The following is a 22375-nucleotide window of genomic DNA, read 5'->3' as shown; positions in this document are numbered from 1 at the left end:
GCCTCCCTCTGGGAAGGGTCTATGTATTTACTTTTATGCAATTTTTATTTTTATTTGAGTCTCCATATTATCTTATAAAGCACCAACCACAGAACACTATTATCATACTTGAGAATTAGATGTAGATAATATGTGGGTGTGTTGCATGAATGGATCAATGATTGAGCATGATGGGCTAGGGATAGCGTTCTTTAGCATTGTTATTTTAAAAAACTTGGTTGCTTGTTGATATGCTTGAGTATTAAAGTTTTCATGTCAAATTATAGACTATTACTTTGAATCATCTACAAGTCCATATGTCCATGCTATAAAGAAAAGAATATGATGAACATGTTAGCCAGCATTCCACAACAAATTTTTTCTTTTTATCATTTACCTACTCGAGGAAGAGCAGGAATTAATCTTGGGGACATTGATACGTATCCAACGTATCTATAATTTTTGATTGTTACTGTTGTTATATTATCATTCTTGAATGTTGTACAATGATTTTATAGCAAATTTATATCATTTTTTGGCACTAACCTATTCACATAGTGCCCAGTGCTAGCTGTTGTTTTTTATTGTTTTTTACTTTGTAGAAAATCAATATCAAATGGAGTCCAAATATCACGAAACTTTTTGGAGATTTTTTTCTGCCCAGAAGACATCCATAGGAGCAAAGAACCACCAGAGAGGAGGCCCAGATTGCCCACTAGGCACCAGGGCGCGGTCTGGTACCTAGTTGGCACCTCATGGTCCATGTTGGCGTGATTCCAATGCCAAAAATTCCTATAAATAGAGAAACCTCTATAAATAACCCTAGATGAGAAGTTTCGCCGCCGCAAGCGTGTGTAGCCATGAAAAACCAATCGGGAGTCCGTTCTGGCACCGTGTTGGAGGGGGAGATAATCTCCGGTGGCCATCTTCATCATCCCGGTGGAGGCCATGACGAGGAGGGAGCTGTCCACCCTCAGGGCTGAGGGTTTGTACAAGTAGCTATGTGTTCAATCTTTCTCTCTCTCTCTCTCTCTCTCTCTCTCTCGTGTTCTTGAGATGTCATGATCTTGATATATCACGGGCCTTGTTCATATAGTTGGATCATATGGTGTTTGTCCCAAGATATTGTTATGATGAATTATGTCTTTCACTTTAAGATCTCGTTATGTTGGATTGAATATTCAGGTTTGAGAGCACATGGTGTATGTTTTGCATGCAGATACCCCGAGTGACATTGGGGTATTCAAGTGATTCACTTGATATATGTTTTGGCACTCAACTCGGGGATTCCTGAGGTGACATTGGGGTAATCTATGCATAGGGGTTGATGCACGTTTTCATACTATGTTCTCCGATAGAAATCTTGGGATGCTCCTTGAGGTTATTTGTGTTGGATTGAATATGAAGAATCAGAAATTGTTTGATGCATGTCGTATAATTAGCCCAAGGATACTTGCGGTGACATTGGAGTATCTAGGTGACATTAGGGTTGATTGATATGTATCAATGATGTTATTTCAGTACGAACTCTTGAATAGATCGATCGGGAAGGATAACTTGTTATTTTACTGCGAACTCTTGGAAAGATTGATCGGAAAGAATAACTTTGAGGTGGTTTCGTACCCTAGAAACAATTTTTTCTTATGTTCTTCTCTAGATAGGAACTCTGGAGTGATTCTTCATCGCATGTTGAGGGATTTTATGTGATCCAATTATATTAGCATTGTTGAGAGATTCCACTAGCGAAAGTACGGACCCTAGGCCTCATTTTCAAACATTGCAATACCGGTTATGCTCACTTTTGTTACTTGCTACCTTGCTGTTTTTTATTGCTCCTATTACAAAAATCAGTATCTACTATCATTAATACACTTGTATCACCATCTCTTCGCCGAACTAGTGCACATATACAATTTACCATTGTATTTGGTGTGTTGGGGACACAAGATACTTTTTATTATTTGGTTGCAGGGTTGTTTGAGAGAGACCATCTTCATCCTACGCCTCCCACGGATTGATAAACCTTAGGTCATCCACTTGAGGAAAATGTGGTACTGTCCTATACAATTCTGTACTTGGAGGCCCAACTCGAGTCTACTAGAACAAGTTGTGTAGTATACATAAATGAGCGCCCCCCCCCCCCCCCGCGCGCATGTTTGCCATCTAAAAAGGACACGAACTTTAAACGCTTCCAATCGCTACCATGCATGCCCGAGGTGGGTGGTTGGCAGTGACTACGACCGTGGTAGTGTTTGGGCGACCGACATGCGGGCCCGGGGCGGACACTGAGAGGACACGATGCACGTTTGTGTGGTGTTCGTGTAGACACAAATCAGGCGCATATTTGGGCCAAAAATGTCTCGAGATGGACAGTGACCACACGTGATTTGGGTCCACATGTTGGGCCGGCTTTTGTTTGTTTCGACCCAAATGGACACGCATGGACCAAATTCATTGGCATGTTGGAGTTTCCCTATCAACATCTACACCGCATACAACTACTCCGCCCATCAAACGTTTGTGGACTCCCCATGGAAAATGAACGAACAGTGATCAATCACACAATTTTTTTTTTATTCCATAGTCGAAGAGATCAATTACTAAACCTTAAATTCATACAATTACATGCAATGTAAAACCTAATATAAATATTTAATCACGCTCATTCGGCTCCACAACCGTGTCGATGTCTCTGAACTCAACACCAAAGTTTGTACATCGCATGCACGCTTAAAGCATCTACACCTCGGCGTATCCCATATACGTTTGTGGAGCACCTACGATAGTTATACCGCATCCACATATGTGCATATCGAGTCCGACATTCCAAATCCATGCAATCCATGCAACATGAACAACGGTATATAAATGATGATACCAAACTAAGTAGCAGACAAACATAGATCAAATGAAATTGTATACGAGCATAGATAAACATCACGATTCACCAGATCAAAATATAGAGCTCATCGTCGGACAAACACATATCTACTTAAATTAACTTAATATAACTTAAGTAAACAGAGAAGGGTGGAGGAAATCACCATTAAATTCCTTGCTCGCCCCTTCCCCTTACCCCTCCATGTAGGCCTCGACATCCGAAGGGGCGTCAGCGTCGGGACTAGAGCGATGGGAGCCGTTGGTGAGGTCGGAGCCATCGTCGGTGGTAATGACGCCGTCTATCCTCTTCGCAACGCACTCCGACACCTTATCCAGTCGATTGTCCTTTGTGTAGGTCACCGCATCCGCTGTGGCCTTGCACCCCGACTACTTGAATTTGTGACTGGGTTCTGATCGGGTCGTCCATGCAGTGAGTTTGGGGAGCCCGAACCATCAATAGTCGAGCGGCCTTTGCCTTGGTGTCCGCATCTGTTGTAGGCTCACGCTCTGACAATTCAATTTTGTGACCGGGTACTGATCGGGGCGCCCGTCCAGAGTTTGGGGAGCCTGACGCATCGCTCGGTCAGTGCCTAGTCATAACCCAACCGACATCCCCAAACTGGCCCTATACCTACCAAGCTGACCGACATCCGCAAACCCTTTCCAAATTTGGGATACGTATGAGGAGGCCCAGACGCGTCCTCCACGTCAAACCACCCCATGTGGCCAACCCGGGGCCCGTATATATCCCCACCCGGATGAGCCCTAGGCAATGGTGAAATCATAGTGTCCAGTCCACACTCCACTCTCCGTCTCTTCTTCTCCATGCCCCCTCCAATTCCAATACCATGTCAAGCTTTTGGCAATGTTGCATCTGACAGTGGATCTTGTGGCAACGGCCGTGTCGTTTAAGAATCATTATTGTGCGGGGCAGAGGTGCAAGGCGGGGAGATCGTCATCCACATTGTGCTATGCCAGTCGCGGCTGGACATGGGCGAAAGCGGAAAATCTACCTTGATGATGTCCTTGTCGCCTCGCTACGAAGTGCGGACAACGATGTTGCCATGTCGTGTTCACACATCTCCGGGTGGAGAGATCTTTTTGGTTCCTCATTTTGATATACAAGTAAAAGCATTTTCAACCACACTAGATGCTTTCAAGGAAGGAGCATGTCGTCCTTCATTTGTCCATCGGGTTAACCACATCCCTCGTATCCAAAATCACAAATTCAAACAAGGTCATGCACATAGACCATTCAAGCAATATAGCACACAACCAATTCAACATTTCAACACAAGATAAATTAATTCATGAAAAATAAAATTCAACAATTATACAATACACGAATGAATGAATCGCCATTATTGCACTCGCTTATCTCCTTATTTTTTATGATTAACCAAGTATTGCTTTTGTCATCCGTAAGGCTAGTGTTGGCCAACATGATCCTCAAATCCTTTGTGGCCCTTACTAACCCCACCTTCTCTTTCGCAAGCTTACTGACCACATATGTCTTAAGCTCCATTATTTCTGCCATTTATCCATCTTCTCCATGTACATCATGTCCCTCTCAATGGTCATTATTTCTCACATCCTCTATCGATCGAACTAGATCTAGAGCTAGGTCTCTGTCTTTGACATTATTGATTGTGTCGCCAAAGTTATCCCTTAGGTCTTGGTGTGGTGGTATATTCATACTTAGCCTTAGGTCGATCAAATGCCTTCCTTTCTGAGTCTCCTAGTCTTGAATGGTTTGTTCTGCCTTGTCATGAGTTTACCCGCCTCCTTTGAGATATTCAAAGCCACTCCGAAGGCTTCGAGAAGGTATCGAGGTTAGTTTCTCAAGGTAAGAACTTTGCTACACCTACGAACATATACTTACGTGATTTTTGTTATAGACAGACGTGTCAAATTGTGGTTGGATATTAGGGAGGGGGTGGGGTTCGAGAATGAAAATAGGGGGAGGGATTAGTCCAAGAGGGGTATGTAAGCAACAATTAGTACATGGTTCCATAGATGTAGCCTTTTTTCAATAATAAACACAATCACTCCGTATTCCCATCTCTCATATAGTGGAGCACAAGACCAGACTTAGAGCATGTACAACGAGACATGACAAATTCGCCCTCCTAAACATCCATGAACATTGCTCGGGCACAACTGCGGATAGTGTCAGATGATCCCTCAGATAGCCTATAGCACAACCACACTCAAGTATAAGCCCTCAAATCAATGCAATCCATGCACGTGGATCATATAGCACAGAATCATCATAATTCAATAGTTCAAAAATGCAACAAAGCTAAATAAATCATAGCTCAACAATCCAGACGTTCCAAATGGAATTCAAGTCCGAGCGATGGTTGCCCAATGTGATGGACCACTCACTGGATGTGATATGTGCCACCTACTGTGCGGCGTCCATCTATGCCACCTGATCTATCGCAATCCTTTTTGTGTACATTGTTGCCATCGTCGTCTCGCCGCCTCGCACTCCCTACATTTGTTGATTTTCCTTTTCTTCCCCATAAGACACTTCTTTTATTGCGCACAAAAGAGGCTTGCGTCTACCAACATTATCCTCGGATCCTCCTTGTCTAGATAAAGTTGCAACCTCTCCTTCTTAATATCTATTGATCCAAAATTTCATGCCTTGTCGAGCTCCCATTTGAGACACACCTCTGTCTTCTCCCTCTCAACTATCAAACTGATGTTCACCCTCTCTTGGTACAAATCCATCCTTTCTTTTTGTGCATCCAACAAGAGCTTCTACCTCTCCTATTTCTTGGTCTCTCTCGTAGAAAAAATGCTCGTCCATGTGGTGGACATTTTTATCGCCATGGCGTCACGAGCAGTCCCTCCCGCCTCCCACATGGTTTCCATCACTTTACGGTTCTTTGTTAGGACGATGGATTTTCCACTCCCCTACAACTTTTGCTCTTTGACATTCAACCAATTGATTAGTGGGAACTTGACCCATCATTCTTACTCTTGCTGGCCGTGAGATCTTCTACAAGTTGTGTCCACTTTGGTTTGCCATATAATAACACCCAACAATGGCCAAAACCAAATGCCTTCTTGTCCTTTTGTTGGTACATAGTGTCCACCACCACCGTCTAGCAAACAATAAGGATAATAATGAGAATGCAACGACAAAAACAAGAAATTCAAATGATGAAAAAAATGAAGTAATTCAACTTACATGAGTTGACACTCCTATCCCACTTTGATTGCGGTCAATGATGACCCACAAGTATCGGGGATCAATCGTTGTCCTTTCGATAAGTAAAAGTGTCGAACCCAATGAGTAGCACAAGGAAATGACAAGCAGTTTTTAGCAAGGTATTCTCTACAAGTGTGGTAAGTAACGATGATAGATGATTTTGTATTTAGATAATGCCTAACAAGTAACAAGTAACAATAGAACAAGTGTGCAACAAGGTGGCCCAATCCTTTTTATAGTAAAGGACAAGCCTGAAAGTTCTCTTATATAAAGTAAATCTTTCCCGAGGACACATGAGAATTGTCATCTAGTCATGTTCATCACATTGAGTTAATTTGCGTGCCTTACTTTGATTATTTGATATGTGGGTGGATCGGTGCTTGGGTGTCATTCTTAGTTGAAGAAGCAACCCACTTATGATTACCCTCTCTCACAAGCATCTGCAACTACGAAAAAAGAATTAAGATAAATCTAACCATAGCATAAACATGTGGATCCAAATCAACCCCTTACGGAATAACGCGTAAACTAGGGTCTAAGCTTCTGTCACTCTAGCAAACCGTTATCTACTTATTACTCCAGAATGCCCTCCCTTAGGCCGAAGTATGGAGAAGTGTCATGTAGTCAACGTTCACATGACACCACTAAAGGAAGCAACAACATACATACCATGAAAATATAAAATGAATACCAACTTCACATGATTACTTATAACAATACTTCATGTATGTCCCCGAGAACAAAAGTAACTACTCAAAAATCATCACCATTTTCAAGATGAGAGGTATAATGAATATGATTAAGGATCTGAACATATTATCTTCCACCAAGTAAACCAACAAGCATCAACTACAAGATTTAATCAACACTACTAGCAACCCACAACTATCAATCTAACGATTTAAGACAAAGATTGAATACAAGAGATGAAATAGGGTTTGAGATGAGATGGTTGTGGTGAAGATGTTGATGAAGATTGGTCCCCCCACGAAGGAGGAAGTGTTGGTGATGACAATGGCTTCATTTTCCCCCTCCCAGAGGGAAGTATCCCTGACAGAATAGTTGTGCCAGAGTGCACAAGGGCTCCTGCCCAGGTTTCGGCCTCGAGAATGCGGTACTTCGTCCCGAAAGTATCCTACTTATTTTTACTAGGTCAAAACCCATCATATAGCAAAATAGGGGCACCGGAGGCCGTTTGTGGGCCTCCCAATGCATCAAGGCACGCCCTGTTGCTTTGGGGGCAAAAGGAGTCCACCTCCGATGGTTTGTCACTCCAAGAATTCTTATATATTTTGTAAAAAACTCCCGCGAAGTTTTAGGTCATTTGGAGTCCACAAAATTACAGCTTTTTCCATGGCTTTCAGGTTCAAAATTCTAGTTTCTCGCATTTTCCCTCTTTGTGTAGATCTGGCAAATTAAGAGAGAAAAGGCATTATAATTGTATCATAGAGTGGAATAATGAACAAAAACAATATAAATATCAATTGGAAATCATGATGCAAAATGGACGTATCAGTCAATCACTTGTGCCTAGTAGTGGACATATTTGTTCACTTCCCCTTAAATGGTGGACCATCGACGTTGGAGAGAGGCCACATTAAGGGTGGTAGTGATAGGATGCGAATCCGCATATTCCTTGTGTTCATGATGATGCTTCCAAATCTTCTCCCAATACTTGCTTCTCATTTGCTTCGTGACTCATATAGGATCCATTCTTGTGGCTAACCAAGCTTTAACCACCAAGATATCTTTCAAATGTTGTGAATGTGAGACTTCTCACCTTGTTATCTTTGCCTTTATTTTCTTGTTGGGGGTTTGATGTTCCGCGAACTTCAAACGTAGTACAATTTGGATCCTTCAAGTCATAGTCCATTTGGGTAGGTTCTTGATTCCCACTAATCATGTCCGACATGCTTTTGACCTTAAATTATCATGATTGCAAATAAACTAATGGTATATGGAACTACTTGATTCAATGGCATATGACATGATGAAGTGACATATGGAGCTAACCAATTCAATGGCATATGCAAGGTATTGATCGGAAAGGCGCAACAGTTGATATTCCGTCGAACAAGACATAGACAGACTAGGCGTCGGCCCTGCCCGTGCTTTTCCGCATCCGTTGGAGCTATGACGAGTCACACATTTTCCTCCACCGTCCGCATTGGCTGAAAATAGCGCAGAAGCGCTCATCCTATCGTCGGATCATCGTAGGTTGCGGGCGTGGTAGACGACGCCTTCTTTGTCGGCATTAGAATGGACGTGGTTGGGAGGGGGGACACATCCTCCGCAAGGTCCACAACATCGTTCGACAGAACTCCTTGCACCACCACTTTCCTCTAGCGTTGTTTCCTTCGATGCACTCTTAGTGCGATGTTCTGCAGCTTGTAGCTCGGTGCCACGAACGGGGGCCAACGGACGACGCCGAGGCAACATCTGTGGTCGCGGTTGGGGACGGGGTACAAGGCGACGATATCTAGGGAAGAGGATGGGGCCGGTAGCATGGATGGTGAGGAAGGGTGGACGACGAAGACAGCTTGGGCGCGCGGGAAATGATGGACGAGCAAAGGAGAAGGGTGCTAGATTTGATGGACTTGATCATATTGATGCAATTTAAGATGGGTCTCACATGTTTGGTCTAACGTTACGAACGCGTCCGGGCCTTCTCATATCCGTTTCAAATATAGACTCAATATGAGTGGTGCCGATCAGCGCGGGCGTTTAGGGCTGATATAAGATCATCTCCAATAGGCGCGATATAGCGCCACGCTGGATAAATTGCAATTTTTGCCCGCGCGCAGCCGTTCCGGGCGCTCCAACGGAGGCGCAAAAAATGCGCGCGCGGCATAAGTGGTTCAGCGCGCGGGCAACACGGCATAGCGCGCCGCTTATTTCGTGCGCAAGCTCCTGTGCGCGCACGGGAGCACACTCGAGCGCCCGCGCCGCGACTTCCACCTACCTCCTTATCCAGGCGCTGGCGCCGCCGCCCGCACCTCCCCGTTTGCTCCGGCGACCCAACGGCCCTTCCCCGGCTATCGCCGCGCCGTTGCTGCTTCCTCCACCTCCCTCTAGTCGCCGCCGCCCCTCTATGGCGCCATTCCTTCGATGAACAGCGCCCGGCCGCCCATTGCTGCTCGACGCCAAACATCGTGGCTAAGATTTAGACTACTCCCAATATAAGCTCTTGGGACATCCCATGCGAGTGCGGAGCAGGGTTGCAAGGGTGGCCCGATTTTTTGCCCCCTATCATGTCATTCGACGTGGCGAAACGCGTGACGATCTTAAGAAGGATCTAATCGACGAGTGGTGGGAATGAAATGGCCGACAAAATGAGTGATTTGTATGTTTGATGTTGTATTCTTGAACTATTTGTTGCATTGAAAAATAAACTTCTTGTTGTATTGGAAAATAAACTATTTGTTTGAGTTGTAATAAAATTAATGATTTATTGTTTATTTAGTTTTTATGTGTTTGATCTTCTTGGTTTTGTTTGAAATATTAAATGTTGTTTGTGCTGAGCGCACACTGTTTTTTTGGAGCGCCTGCTAGGGCGGCTCACACGCGCTACATTTTGCAGCGATCGTTGGAGCTAGCGTTCTATAATATTTAAAAAAATACTATTCAACGTTGTATCCTAATTTTAACGGGCCGTGTGGTTACGCGACTGTTGTAGATGCTCTTAGGGGTATGTTTAGGTCGGGTTTTTGACCGGCCAGCGACCAGGCCATCCGTCCGTGTGTATATAGTGGACGCAGTAATGCTACACGTACATAAGTTTACAGGTGTTTTACAGGCAAGTGGATTTTGATTGGAAATTAAGTGAAACGGGGCCGACTCTCCTTAAAAATCAGAGGGGATAATGTTAGTTAGAAAGAACAAAAATTAGTCAATATGTAACATTTTGTAAGTCTTTTTATGTTTAGCATTTTTGGAGTGGGCGGGTTGGGGAGCTCGCCTGTCACTAGTGGGACAGGGCCTTTAGTCCCGGTTCATCAACCATGACTAAAGGGGCAGGACTAAAGGCCTAAGCTTTAGTCCCGGCCCTGTTCCAAGCCGGGACCAAAGGTGCTCCACGTGGCCGCCTCGGAGGGAGTACCTTTAGTCCCGGTTCTACTTACGAACCGGGACTAAAGGATCCGTCTGTTTTTTTGTTTTTTTAGATTTTTTTTAATTTTTTTCAAATGTTATTTTTGAATATTTTTTATGTTTTATTCCAATTTTCTAATCTTTAAATTTTTTGGCAATTTAATCTCTAATCACCCATCCTCACTGCTCTAGCGTGGATCACTCATTTCAAATCGTCTAACTTCCCGGCCGATCACCCATTCTTTCACTGCTTCAGCCCGAGCACGCTTAACTTTCTGGTTCTATCGCCCCTAGTTGCCAAGTGTGCACTTGTTGTTTTCCTGACAATAGTAAGCTATCAATCCTAAACAACTTGGATCTTGATGTCATGTCACATGATTTAATTTTTTGAATTACAAACAATTATTAAAATAAACTTAATAAGTAATAATAATAGTGAATTTCAATAAAAACAACCTAATATTTTTAAATAAAATTATTTTTCTTTTTTTTTTGGAAAAAACTTCTTTTTGAAATAACTTTTTTTCCATTTGGAATTTTGAGCATGTGAGAAAACTTCACCGGGCAAGCCCGGGTGAAATCAAGTACCAATTTTTTCTAGTTTTTTTGATATATTAATTTTTTTGGACGTCGTATGCAAAAGTTATGGCCGTTTATTTTTTTTCCTTTTTTTGCAAAAACGGTCAAAATTCATATCTCAAAATTTCTATACCGACTAGACACTAAAACCTAACAACATCTCAAAGGATTTTATTTTTTGAAGATTTTACCATTTTTGTTTATTTTTTGAAGATTTTATCATTTTTGTTTATTTTCTATAAAACTCAAAGTATCAAGGTTTCAGACAAAAACCCATCTGCTACAAAGGCATTTTTTTAAAATTAATTGAACTGTAGATTTTTTTGTGCATTAAATATGCACCATACTACAACATGTTAAAATCTATAGAAAGAACTAACAAAAATAATAAAAAACAACAATTAAATGACTAAAACAACTATATAAGCAAAACAATATTTCTTTAATTAAAATCCTAATTTAAATTATTCTAAAAATAACCAAATAAATCTTACTGTGACAACAATCTAACACATGAGTGGGAGCAAAAAGATTAAATTAAAAACTATTTATAAACTCAAGTTATTCAAAAGCTGGGTTTGAAGCAAATTTAAACAAATTCAAATATTAAGCATTCAAATTTGAAAACTAATGGCACAAACAAAAACTAGACAAAATTTTGAATCTAATGCAAAAAAAATCAATCAAAAACATCAAATATCCTAAAAGATATAAGCAATTTAAAACAGAAACTACAAACAAGAATTTAAAAACAGAAAAAAAAATCTGAACACCTTTAGTCCCGGTTCATGTCACGAACCGGGACTAAAGATCTACCCTTTAGTCCCGGTTCAAGACACCAACCGGGACTAAATCCTCCAAACCTTTGGTCCCGGTTCGAGGCACGAACCGGGACTAAAGGTCCAAGACACGAACCAGGACTAAATCCTCCAAACCCTTTAGTCCCGGTTCGAGACACGAACCGGGACTAAAGGTCCCATTTGAACCGGGACTAATGCCCGACCGTCGCCTTCGCCGCTCGAACCGGGACTAATACTAACATTAGTCCCGGTTCATAAAGAAACCGGGACTAATTTGTTTTTCGAGCTGGGACGAAAACCCTTATTTCTACTGGTGTGTACATGCCGTTGCCTCTCACAACATGTCTGATCAGCTTTTCACATTCAGGCAGGATCGCTGAAGTAATACTTACATTGGCGCGTGTTTCTCAAGTAAGATCAACTTTACTAAATCAGCACTAGTGTACAGTACAACATGCGACTCGCACTTCATCTATCTACGTAGCAACAGTTTCATGATCCTGGCCAGCGTTAGTGACCCCAACAAAGGTGGAGGAGGAACGACCCAACAAGAGAACAAACGGCAGTGTTTTCGGCTGCACGCAGCGCACGTATGGTGTTTTCCTTTTTACAGCGTGTCCTCGGTGTGCAAAGAGAAATCCGGCTCGTCGGGCTTTGCCAGCTTGGGGAACTTCATGGTGGACACATCGTCGATCCTCTGCTGCGCCCCGCCCTTCTGGTGCGCGCCCTTCTTGGTGTTCTTGGCGAACTTGGACGCCAGGAACGTGACGCCGAGGTGCGTGCCGCCGTCGCCGCCGCCGTCGCCCGACGACGACGCCGCGCCAGCGCTGTCCTTGTACTCGCCGAGCAGCGGCGTGCTGGCGTCGGCGCCGGCGATGGCGCCCGCCCCGCCCTGCATGTCGTCGTCGCCGGCGTCGCCCTGGCCGTCGTACAGGATCCCCTCCTGCTTCATGAGCTCCTTGGCGAGCTTCCTCTTCTTGTACCGCCTCCATGCGCCCTGCACGAAGCAGGCGCCCCAGCTCCGCCACTGGTGGGAGTAGTACCGGAACGCGTGCTGCAGCCGCTTGCTGTGGAGGCGCTTGAACTGGTTGGCCACGTACTTGAGGTCCTCGGCGCGGAGCGCGAACGCCTCCACCTCGGTCACTGACCGCACCGTGCGCGTGGACTGCGGGAAGTTGAGGCTCGGGTTGGGCATCAGCGCCCACGTCAGGAGCTCCTCGCCGCAGAAGTCCCCCGGCCGGAGCGTGATGGAGCTGAAGAAATTGGTGCGCCCGCCGTCCGTCGTCGAGCTCTCCAGCTCGCCGCGGATGATGAAGAGCATCTCGCTCACGGGGTCGCCCTCCCGCACAATGTACGCGTCCTTGGTGCTCAGCGACGACACCAGCCGCTCGCAGATGGCGTCCAGCAGCTGCTCGTCCATCTGCGAGAAGAAGGGCACCTGCAAGCAATACCACAACCAATGCCGACGTTCAGCGTCGGAGTCACCGTACCATGCATACCGGCGGCGGAGAGAAAATGGCATACGAGCGTACCCGCCGGACGAGGGCGAGGCAGAGGTGGCGCTGGATCTCGCGGCGGAGGTCGAGCGGCAGCGACTGGAGGATGGACTCCTCGTCGACGCCCCTGGTGGCCAGCCACTTGTACTGGAAGAACCTCCGGACGCGCTCCTGGAGCTCCAGGGGAAGCTGCCGGTGACGCATCCACTCCTCAATGTCGCGCCGCTTCACCCGCCACTCCTCCAGCCTCACCGTCATCGACTGCAAGTACGTCTGCGAAGCAAAAAAAAAAAAAAAAGTTGGAATAATGTTCGTCAACGTAATTCTTGCACATGAAAGCATTAGTTTGTCAACATAGTATGTTGATTTGGGCATTATCTGAATAATTTTTCAAACCATAGAAGAATGAGCATCCAAATACCTGCATGTTTCCAATGAGATGTGAGAAGAAAACAAGGCCCATGATGCATATCAGGATGCAGAATATAGTCTCCCCTGCATAGGTGCTGTTCTGCAAGTTCTGTCCATAAGAACTAGTCGCAACAACAATTTGCAGAAAACAAACACAAAGTCAGTCATCCTTGCATCATCATGTGTTTACAACGATCGCATACTCAGTTCAGACATCAAAAGAACTGCATCTTCATATATATACATACCTCAAGTTCCGGAAACCCCACCAGAGGCAGTAGAGATACTTCTCGAAGAAGGACGCGTCGACGATATCGAGCTTCAGAGCATCCTCGAACAACCCGTACTCGAATTTCGCCCCGGGAAGCCCGCACTGCTTAGTGATGTTGCTGGCGGCGTGCCACTTCATCCGAAGAGGGTCCTCCAGCGATTTGCAGTCCAGATAGCTCATGGAACATATGGGCACCCTGGGGTCAGTGCCGTTATCGCTTGTGCATTGGTCCACCCAGCAGGTGTACTGCCTCTCTATGGACAGCAGGTACCACAGGGCTCCCAGAACCTGCAGAGCATACACCCACCATGTGGATTCAGTGCTCTGTTTGAAAGAAATGGGACGAGGAAACAAAAGAGGGCGACGGCATGCATGCATGCATGCATGCATACATGGCTGGCCAGCGTGTAGAGAAGCAGGTTGTAGGCGGCCCCTGCCCAGGCAGTTCTTGTGACCACTCCACTGGACTTGACGATCTTGGAGTTGAGGGATATGATGAGGAACACTCTGGGTATGTACTGGATCAACACGATCATCGAGAGCGTGTTGTTGGTGTGATTTGCTGAGGTGGTGCTCACTGCTGGTATGATAAACCAGATAATGATCTGCAACGACAGACCTGCTCAGCTTTTCACATATTCAGTATGTGACCATTGCTGAACGCATGAAATTAGCTTCAAAATTGTACTAAGTGAGCCAACAAGTGAGCGAACAATTAATATGGATGGGAGTGAGTATTGTGTTTGACTGTGAAACAATCCTGGTTATACATTTGAGCTGAATTAGTATATAATCCTACTATATAACTAACACAACATTTGATCAGGGAAGCTGTATCAGGATCTGAATACACTGTCGTTGCATACACCTTAATCATGTCGTTGAAAAGGAATATAGGATTAACTGCATCACGTCAAATTCATCACACTGAAATGACATATCTGAATTTTAACGCATGCGACGAGCAAGATAGATGCACAGATTGCCAGATTTGAAAAGGCAATGCGTCGTTGTGGATATGTCCATTGACGACCGAGAGAAGATAGAGAGGAAGAGGGAGGGGCGGAGGCATGCCTGGGGAATGGGGAGCATGGCGGCGAGATCGATGATGAAGTCGTTCTTGAGGTATCGGATGGCGATCTGGTCGGGGTCCCTGACGAGCTCGCCGCGTCCGAAGACGCGCGAGCTGGGCGCGACGAAAGCGGTGCGGAACTTGAGGATCATGTGGGCGAGGTAGAAGAGGTCGGCGACGGTGCGCACGGCGGTGACGGCGACGCCGATGCCCATGTTCATCTTGACGCACGACTGCCCCTTGGCGTAGAGGAGGTAGAAGTACATGGGGTCGACGAAGAGGCCGACCATGCAGGTGACGAGGAAGAGGCGATTCCAGTTAAGGACGACGTCGTCGCCGGGGTCGAGTATGCGGCTGGGCGTCCATGGCCGGCGGCGCTGGGGCTGGTTGGAGGAGGATGCGGCGCCGGCGCCGTGGTGGAAGAAGGGGAGCGGCGGGCGGCGGAAGGGCGGGAGGACGTGGCGCTGGAGGAAGCCGGCCATGGGCGGTGGTCGTGGCGGTGGGCGTCAGGGCGTCGATCGTCATGCATTGCATGCGCGTGCGCGTGTGGGGTGGGTGGTGCGGCTTCGGGGCCACGAGGTGGTGCGGCCGCCGCGCGTTGCGGGTGCTTTGCTTCGCCGCGCCAGCGATCCACAAATCGGCATACGGCATTCGGCTGGCTGCTCTGCTCTCTCCAAACAAATTTCTGATGTGGAGACGCCTCCAATTCGCATCATCCTACTATGTTAAAAAAATACTCCATTTGTTCTTAAATATAAAATCTTCTAGAAGTTGTACTATGGACTACATATAAATATATAGACATACTTTAAAATACAGATTCATTCATTATACTTCGTATGTAGTCCATAGTAAAATGTCTAAAAGATCTTATATTTAAAAACGGAGGGAATACTTTTTTGTTACTGTACTACTTGTATTTTTTTAAAGGCAACGCTAGCGTTCACCGGCGGATTATTTTTAATGATCCGCCATCTTCACAGCCGTTTGATTTGGTGCATCCAGCCGATCCCATTCATTCGATACGCACGCGGGGCTTTGGCCTAATTCCCGAAACGATGTTCGATTTTCTGAAATAATTGCTTTGTTGTAGTTTTTTTCTTCGCGCGCGCTCAACGCTCGAGTTTCTAAATCAATCGTTTTGTTGTATTTTTTTTCTTCGCGCGCGCTTTGGCTAGGCACCCGGTAATTCCTGAAACAACGATCGAGTTTCTGAAACAATTGCTTTGTTGCAGTTTTTTTTCTTCGCGCGCGCTTCGGCTGGGCACCCGGTAATTCTGAAACAACGCTCGAGTTTCTGAAACAATCGCTTTGTTGTAGTTTTTTTCTTTGCACATGTTTCGGCGTTTTCTTTGTTTTTATGTTTTACAACATGTGTATTGTTACGGAAGAAATTTTTGCAACACAGGTAAAGTTACAGGAAAAGAAACACGCGTCGTACAGAAGAGCCGGCGGACGCTCAACGTAAACTTTTCTTTTTTTTAATGTAAATCTGGTTGTTTGGTACTAACGCTTTTATTTTTTTAACGGAGGAAGTACTTGCAATGAAAAACTTTCCAGTGTTCTACAGGATCGTTGTACGCGACCGTACTTCTGGTATGTAGGATTTAGAGGCGTAGAAAAAAGATGGCCGTGGAGGCTTTCGTCTGCATAGGAGGTAACGATGGTACAACTACCCGTTGGGGTTTACGACAGGTAAAAGCTGAAAACTAATGGGGGTCTTAGAGTAACTCTTAACAAATTATTGGAAGTAGTTAGACCTGTAAAATACGAAGTGTTTACATTTTTGGTTGAAAAAACGGCTCCTAACAGGGTCTAACTACTTTAAACTGTAAACACCTAGTTAGATTGTACGGAAGGTTTGATTCATTGTTTTTTACGGGTTAAACTGTATACCGCCTAAACTCGTCCGATCCTTAAAGTTTTTTAAAGGACAGTACTCCCTCCGTCACGGTTTAGAAGGCGTGCATGCAAATTCTCTAGGACCTAGATGGTTATTGATTGGCTGTGAAATGAGTTAAAAAATAGCATTCACACTACGCATGCATATAGAAGTAGTACAACGGAGTACTAATTAGCTGCTAGGAGTAAATGCAATGTGCCTTAATCTTTGTCTATTTTGGAGACGCACGCAAGTCTAACTGTGCCTTCTAAACCGTGACGGAGGGAGTATAAATCCATTCACGAAAACTTAATATGTACAGGTTTAAAGATGTATATAGAGTAACCCATAAACTAATCAAACCTTTATGGAGCAGATGCGTCATCGCAGAACTGGACAGAATCTACCCGTAACTCACCAGAACCCGTCCCCGCACGTCGAAAGAAGGCACACACACCGGAATTTGTCGCCGCTGGTCCGAATTGCGGCCGCCTCGACTTCGAGTGTCAAGGCGAGGTTGTCCACGGGCAGGGCGGAGCAGGCCACCGACGGTCCGAAACAGGGCGGGGCGGCACCGGAGAAGAGCGGGGGCGGGGTGAGGGAGCTCGCGCAGCCACGACAGGGAACGCGTGCGCGGCGACGGGTAGTGTCGGGCTCAATCGGGGACGGGCGGGCGCGCTAGGGAGCGCGCGGTCGGGGCGGGCGACGCACAACTCCTCCACTGCATGTGTGGCCAGGAAGGGCTGACGCCGGGACGAGGCGAGGGCGAGGCGGACAGTGTGGGGGCACCATGGCGGGGCACGCCGCGACCGGAGACGGTTCGCCGAGATGGGAGGAAAAAAAAGAAAAAAGGGCTATAGTGGGATACAATTTCATTTACGAATCTGCTCTGTCTGGGGCATTTTCGAACAACAAAACGGTTTAAAGTGCCCCTTATACATGTTTTTAAGGATCGACTTTTAAGGGGTATGTTAGAGATGCTCTTACACGAAATTTTACAAGCAAACCCAGTGCCAATGGGTATGAATGACTTATGGTGTATGTGCAGTTCATTTCTGTCACTAATGATGTCGGATGCAGAGCGGCGCTGCTGAAATCGAGGTGGCCATCACCGTAGCCCCTAGCATTGGCCCGATAGACGTCCACCATGCGTATGACCCATGATATTGTTCTACGGTCATTGACCTCAATGAACACGTGGAAGAAATATTGAAGGCGATATATTCGGAAGATGGCAGTCATTCTTCTTCCTTGTCATCCACACACGAAGAAGGTGCTGGTGCTGATCCTTGTCTGAGGGCGGACGTGACACCCATGGACCTTGAGGTTTTATGTACTATAAGCATAATCAATGAATTTCGCTTTGTTTTCGGCCTAGAAGCAACAAGACTATTGGTTGGGCACAGTTTCATAGAGAAGACCTCCACTGACCATGAAGTAAAAAAATGTATTGATCATTTCTCATGAACATAGAGTGTCGCACCAAAGTCAGTTCAAGGTCATATGCATCCATTTCTCTAAGGGTTGCAAGGGAAGAGTAGTCGCTCACCAGAACCGAGAGGTATGTGTGCCCTTGCATATGACAAAATAGTTATGAGCAAGGTAGTGCGATGAAAGAGTCATAACATCGCCGCTAAACATGTGTCTCACGAAAGGAATTGTTTGCGGCGATGGAAGAAAAATATCATTATCATATCAAGGCTCGACGAAAATCTGGCGAAGATTAGATTGCTTCCCTAGCAGCTACAACAAGGCTACGTATGCCAAGGAGACCATTTCAAGAGGTTGTATGAGACCTATGAGGAAGCCTATGACTATACCCCTAGAATGTTTCATCAAATATCAAATGCTAACAAGGAGACTCAAGTGTTCAAGAGATAACGTCCACACATACAAAGCGGAGTTTAAAGCAGAAAACCATCACATTTGCGACTAGGTTTACAGAAAAATATCAAGTCACAAATTTTTTAGCAAAAGACATCACGTTTCTAGTATTTTTTTTGGAAAAAGGACTGGTCGGGTGATTTTGCAAGGAGCTGACTTAGCAAAAAAAAAATACACACACCCCTCGATCTAAATAGAAAAGCAATCAACCCCCGACCCCTGTTTTCTCCTCCAATTCTTCTCCTCTTCCTTCCTCCTGAGTACAAGCAGCAGAAGAGCAGTGGCAACAAGTAGCAGTAGCAGACGAGGGACAGCGGCGGCGGCAACTGGCAAGCAGCATCAGAGCAACAATATCAACCGCATCAGCGTCAAGCAGCAGAGAGCACGGAGGCGCTACCCTCGGGCCAAATTTTGTGTTTTAACCTAAAGTCGAAAGAAAATACAGGTTTGACCTCCGTTTGAATTTTTTTGCAAAACCGGACGCCAACGTCACTGACGTCTGGGTTGCACGGGAGATGCCAGGGACCATGGCGTCTGGTGGTGGCCCGCTCGATCTGCCCCCCGTTGACCAGATGACGTGGCAAAGGGGCTGAAAGGATCGATACGGTTGACTAGAGGGGGGAGGGTGAATAGACAACGACCACTTTTTAATTAAACTTAGCAAGTTAAGGTAAACAACATATGGGTTCACAAATATTACGACAATGAGGTGAACCCTAATGAAGCTAACAACGAGAGCTATTAAGACAAGTAAGATATAGACAACAACATAAGCATACACAAAGTAAAGGTTAGAGATAACCACAAGTGGAACCGATGGAGACGAGGATGTGTTACCGAAGTTCCTTCCCTTTGACAGGAAGTACGTCTCCGTTGGAGCGGTGTGGAGGCACAATGCTCCCCAATAAGCCACTAAGGCCACCGTATTCTCCTCACGCCCTCGCATGATGCAAGGTACCGTGATTCCACTATAGGTGCCCTTGAAGGCGGCGACCGAACCTTTACAAACAAGGTTGGGGCAAACTTGACACAAAGCTTGGAGGCTCCCAAAAAGACCACGAAGCTTCACCACAATGGAATATGGCTTCGAGGTGACCTCAACCGTCTAGGATGCTCAAACACCCAAGAGTAACAAGATCCGCAAGGGATTGGTGGGGGAATCAACTTTTCTATTGGTGGAAGTGTGGATCTAGGCCTTCTCAACCAATCCCTAAAGAATCAACAGGTTTGATTGGCTAGGGAGAGAGATCGGGCACTTTTGAGCTTAGGGAGCAACAATGGAGCTTGGGAGGATAAGAGGTAAAGTTCCACAGCTAGAAGAACCCTATATATAGTGGGGGGGGAAAATCCAACCGTTTTCCCACTCACAGCCCGTGTCAAGCGGTACTACCGCTGGCACTCCAGCGGTACTACCGCTGGCACTGCAGCGGTACTACCGCTGGGCCCCTGGTAGTGCAAGCACTACCACCGCCAAGAAAGTCTTCGCAAAAAGGTCCGTCCACGCACAACCGCTAGGCAGGCGGTACAAAGCTCCTGGAGCGGTACTACCGCTGACCAGGGGCGGTACTACCGCCAGCTAGCGGTATTACCGCTGGCTGCAGCGGTACCACCGCTAGCACTCTAGCGGTACTACCGCTAGGCCCAGCGGTACTACCGCTGGGGACCATTTGCAAAGATGAAGGAAACACAAAGGCGGGAGCCACTTCAAAGTTGCCGGCAAGGGGAAAATATGTGAAGTGTGTGCGTGCAAAGATTGATTCCACCCAAACCATTCCACTACGGTTCCCCTCTTAATAGTACGGCTTTCCTACGACTCAAATAAAGAGAATCGTAGAGAACGCCGTGCTTCTGTTCCACAAACGAGGAGGTGAGTCGTCTTGTGCCGTTGACGTGTGTTATCTGAAACCTTAACACACACGGTTAGTCCTATACGGTACTGTCATCAATCACCAAAATTACTTAGGCATAAACTATGCCCCAACAATCTCCCCCTTTTTGGTGGATTGATGACAATACCGGATTTGCACAGAGAATAATATGAGAACAAAAAGATAGAGATATATGACAATACGGGGCATATGACTCACAGCATATGATGGAAATAAATCTCACATAAGTTCATGTCTCACAAACGATAGCAAACTAGAAGCAAACCAAGTTCGAAGCAAAACACGAAAGAAAGCAAAGCAAAGGAAAGTTTGACTCTGAAAGCAAATCCAGCTCCTAGACTCTCTCCCCCTTTGGCACAAGACACCAAAAAGGGGCACACCTAACGACACAGGTGGTTACTCCTCATCCTCAGCATCGCCAAACTCGTCGGTACCCTCCGGATCGTCCTGCTCCTCCTCTTCCTCCTCAGCGCGAGACCACTGGTAACCTTGAGCCTGCATCCAAGTAGCCTCTGGAGTGATGTCCTCCTCTGATCCGCTGGATATGTCCACATCAAGAGTCCTTAGGACACGCTTGTGCCTCTGGCGGCTCTCCTTCTGAGCCACGTGCGTCTGGTACTGGCCCTTAGCTTGCATACAGAATAGAGTCTTCATCTTATCCTGCAGTTTGATGGCCCAAGATGGCATGGCAGAAGAGCGGGACTGAGAGGCGGTTCCTCTGTCAGCAGCAGTCTCTGTGTCAGTGTCCATGTGCTGAGAGGAAGTTGATGGGTTGGCCCATTTATCCTTGACGCGAAGCTTGACAGGATCGTGCACAATGTAGTCATCCTGAATGTATAACTCCTCCTGCGGATAGGTGTCTTGCCACTTCTGACGGATATAAGCGAACAGATAGGGCCCGTAGATGGGAACCTTGTGCATCATGATGCAGTTCCAGAACTCAGTGAACATCACATCAGAAATATCAAGAGGGACAGACTCCTTAGTCATAGCCTCCTCACAGAGCAGCAGCATCTCAGCCAGAGAGCCATGTACCTCGCCGAAGTTGCCAATGCGAGGAAAGAGGGTGTTGCGGAAGATCCGATGCATGATGCCCAGATGCTTGGGGAGCACACCCTTCTTCACATAGAGTTGCTGCAATCTGTCCTTGGCGGGGGCCCTATCAGTGGGAGCTGCAGCATGAGGACGCGCCCCAAGTGGAGTGTCAGCTCCCTGGAACTCAACCTTGAGGAATGCCATGAATTCACGCCAGGTACCGGTCATCTTCTGAGTCCCAGTCATCGACACCATGGAGCGCTCGTCATCAGGAGAGAAGTGAACCGTGACATAGAACTGGGCAACAACATTGGTGTCAAAGTCTGTCTTGAAAGTGATGATGTCCTTGATGCCCAGTTTGTCAATCAGAGAAAGAGCATCACCAAAGTAGTCCAGGTTCCGCTGAAGGTGAGCCAGGTCAATCCACTGAACGGGGACAAAGTTCTTCTTGAAATTCATGACAATATTACGGTAGATCCTGCAGTGATCCCTTGACCAAACATGCTCAACATTCTTGATCATAGCCCGCTCTTGGAGAAAATGGTTTTGAGTGCGGAACCGCAGAAAGTCCTTAGGGGGCATTGTGCAGACATTAATCCCCTTGTCCTTTTGAGCGGTCTTCTTGAAGGCCTGCTTTTTGGGTTGCAGACCTGAAGTGGCGGAGCCCTCTGGAGCCTCTGGGTTGCGATAATGCTTTGACTGCGTGTACCGTGAGGGGTTCGAGCGGCGAGCACCACCTGTGACACAAAACACACACCGAAAAGAAGCGACAAAAAGAGTCAAGGCAATGACCTAGAAAAAGGCAGAAAAGTAAACACTCATTGCCAAGCACATGAAAAAAATACACAGTGAATCCTCCGGGCGGTAGTACCGCTACCCCTGGCG

At 46.1% G+C, this 22375-nt stretch overlaps 1 protein-coding gene across 1 annotated transcript; it reads right to left on the bottom strand.

Moving 5' to 3' along the window:
* Positions 1-11923: 11923 nt before the first annotated feature.
* On the bottom strand, positions 11924-15305 carry LOC123446175 (cyclic nucleotide-gated ion channel 18-like). The gene is made up of 6 exons (XM_045122856.1): positions 14803-15305; positions 14121-14333; positions 13706-14016; positions 13468-13579; positions 13083-13319; positions 11924-12988 (listed from the first exon to the last, which is right to left on the bottom strand). Exons 1-6 carry the CDS (start codon positions 15280-15282, stop codon positions 12158-12160), a joined length of 2184 nt encoding a protein of 727 aa, XP_044978791.1. The 5' UTR covers positions 15283-15305; the 3' UTR covers positions 11924-12157.
* Positions 15306-22375: the final 7070 nt, after the last annotated feature.

Source organism: Hordeum vulgare, chromosome 4H, assembly GCF_904849725.1.
Source record: "Hordeum vulgare subsp. vulgare chromosome 4H, MorexV3_pseudomolecules_assembly, whole genome shotgun sequence".
NCBI lineage: Eukaryota > Viridiplantae > Streptophyta > Magnoliopsida > Poales > Poaceae > Hordeum > Hordeum vulgare.
This window is presented reverse-complemented; position numbering and strand designations above follow the sequence as displayed.

Coding starts and splice junctions, on each gene's coding strand:
- LOC123446175 (XM_045122856.1), bottom strand. CDS start 15,282: ATGGCCGGCTTCCTCCAGCGCCACGTCCTCCCGCCCTTCCGCCGCCCG. Junction 14,334..14,802: donor CCATGCTCCCCATTCCCCAG/GCATGCCTCCGC, acceptor CTGTCGTTGCAG/ATCATTATCTGGTTTATCAT. Junction 13,580..13,705: donor TGGGGTTTCCGGAACTTGAG/GTATGTATATAT, acceptor TGTTGCGACTAG/TTCTTATGGACAGAACTTGC.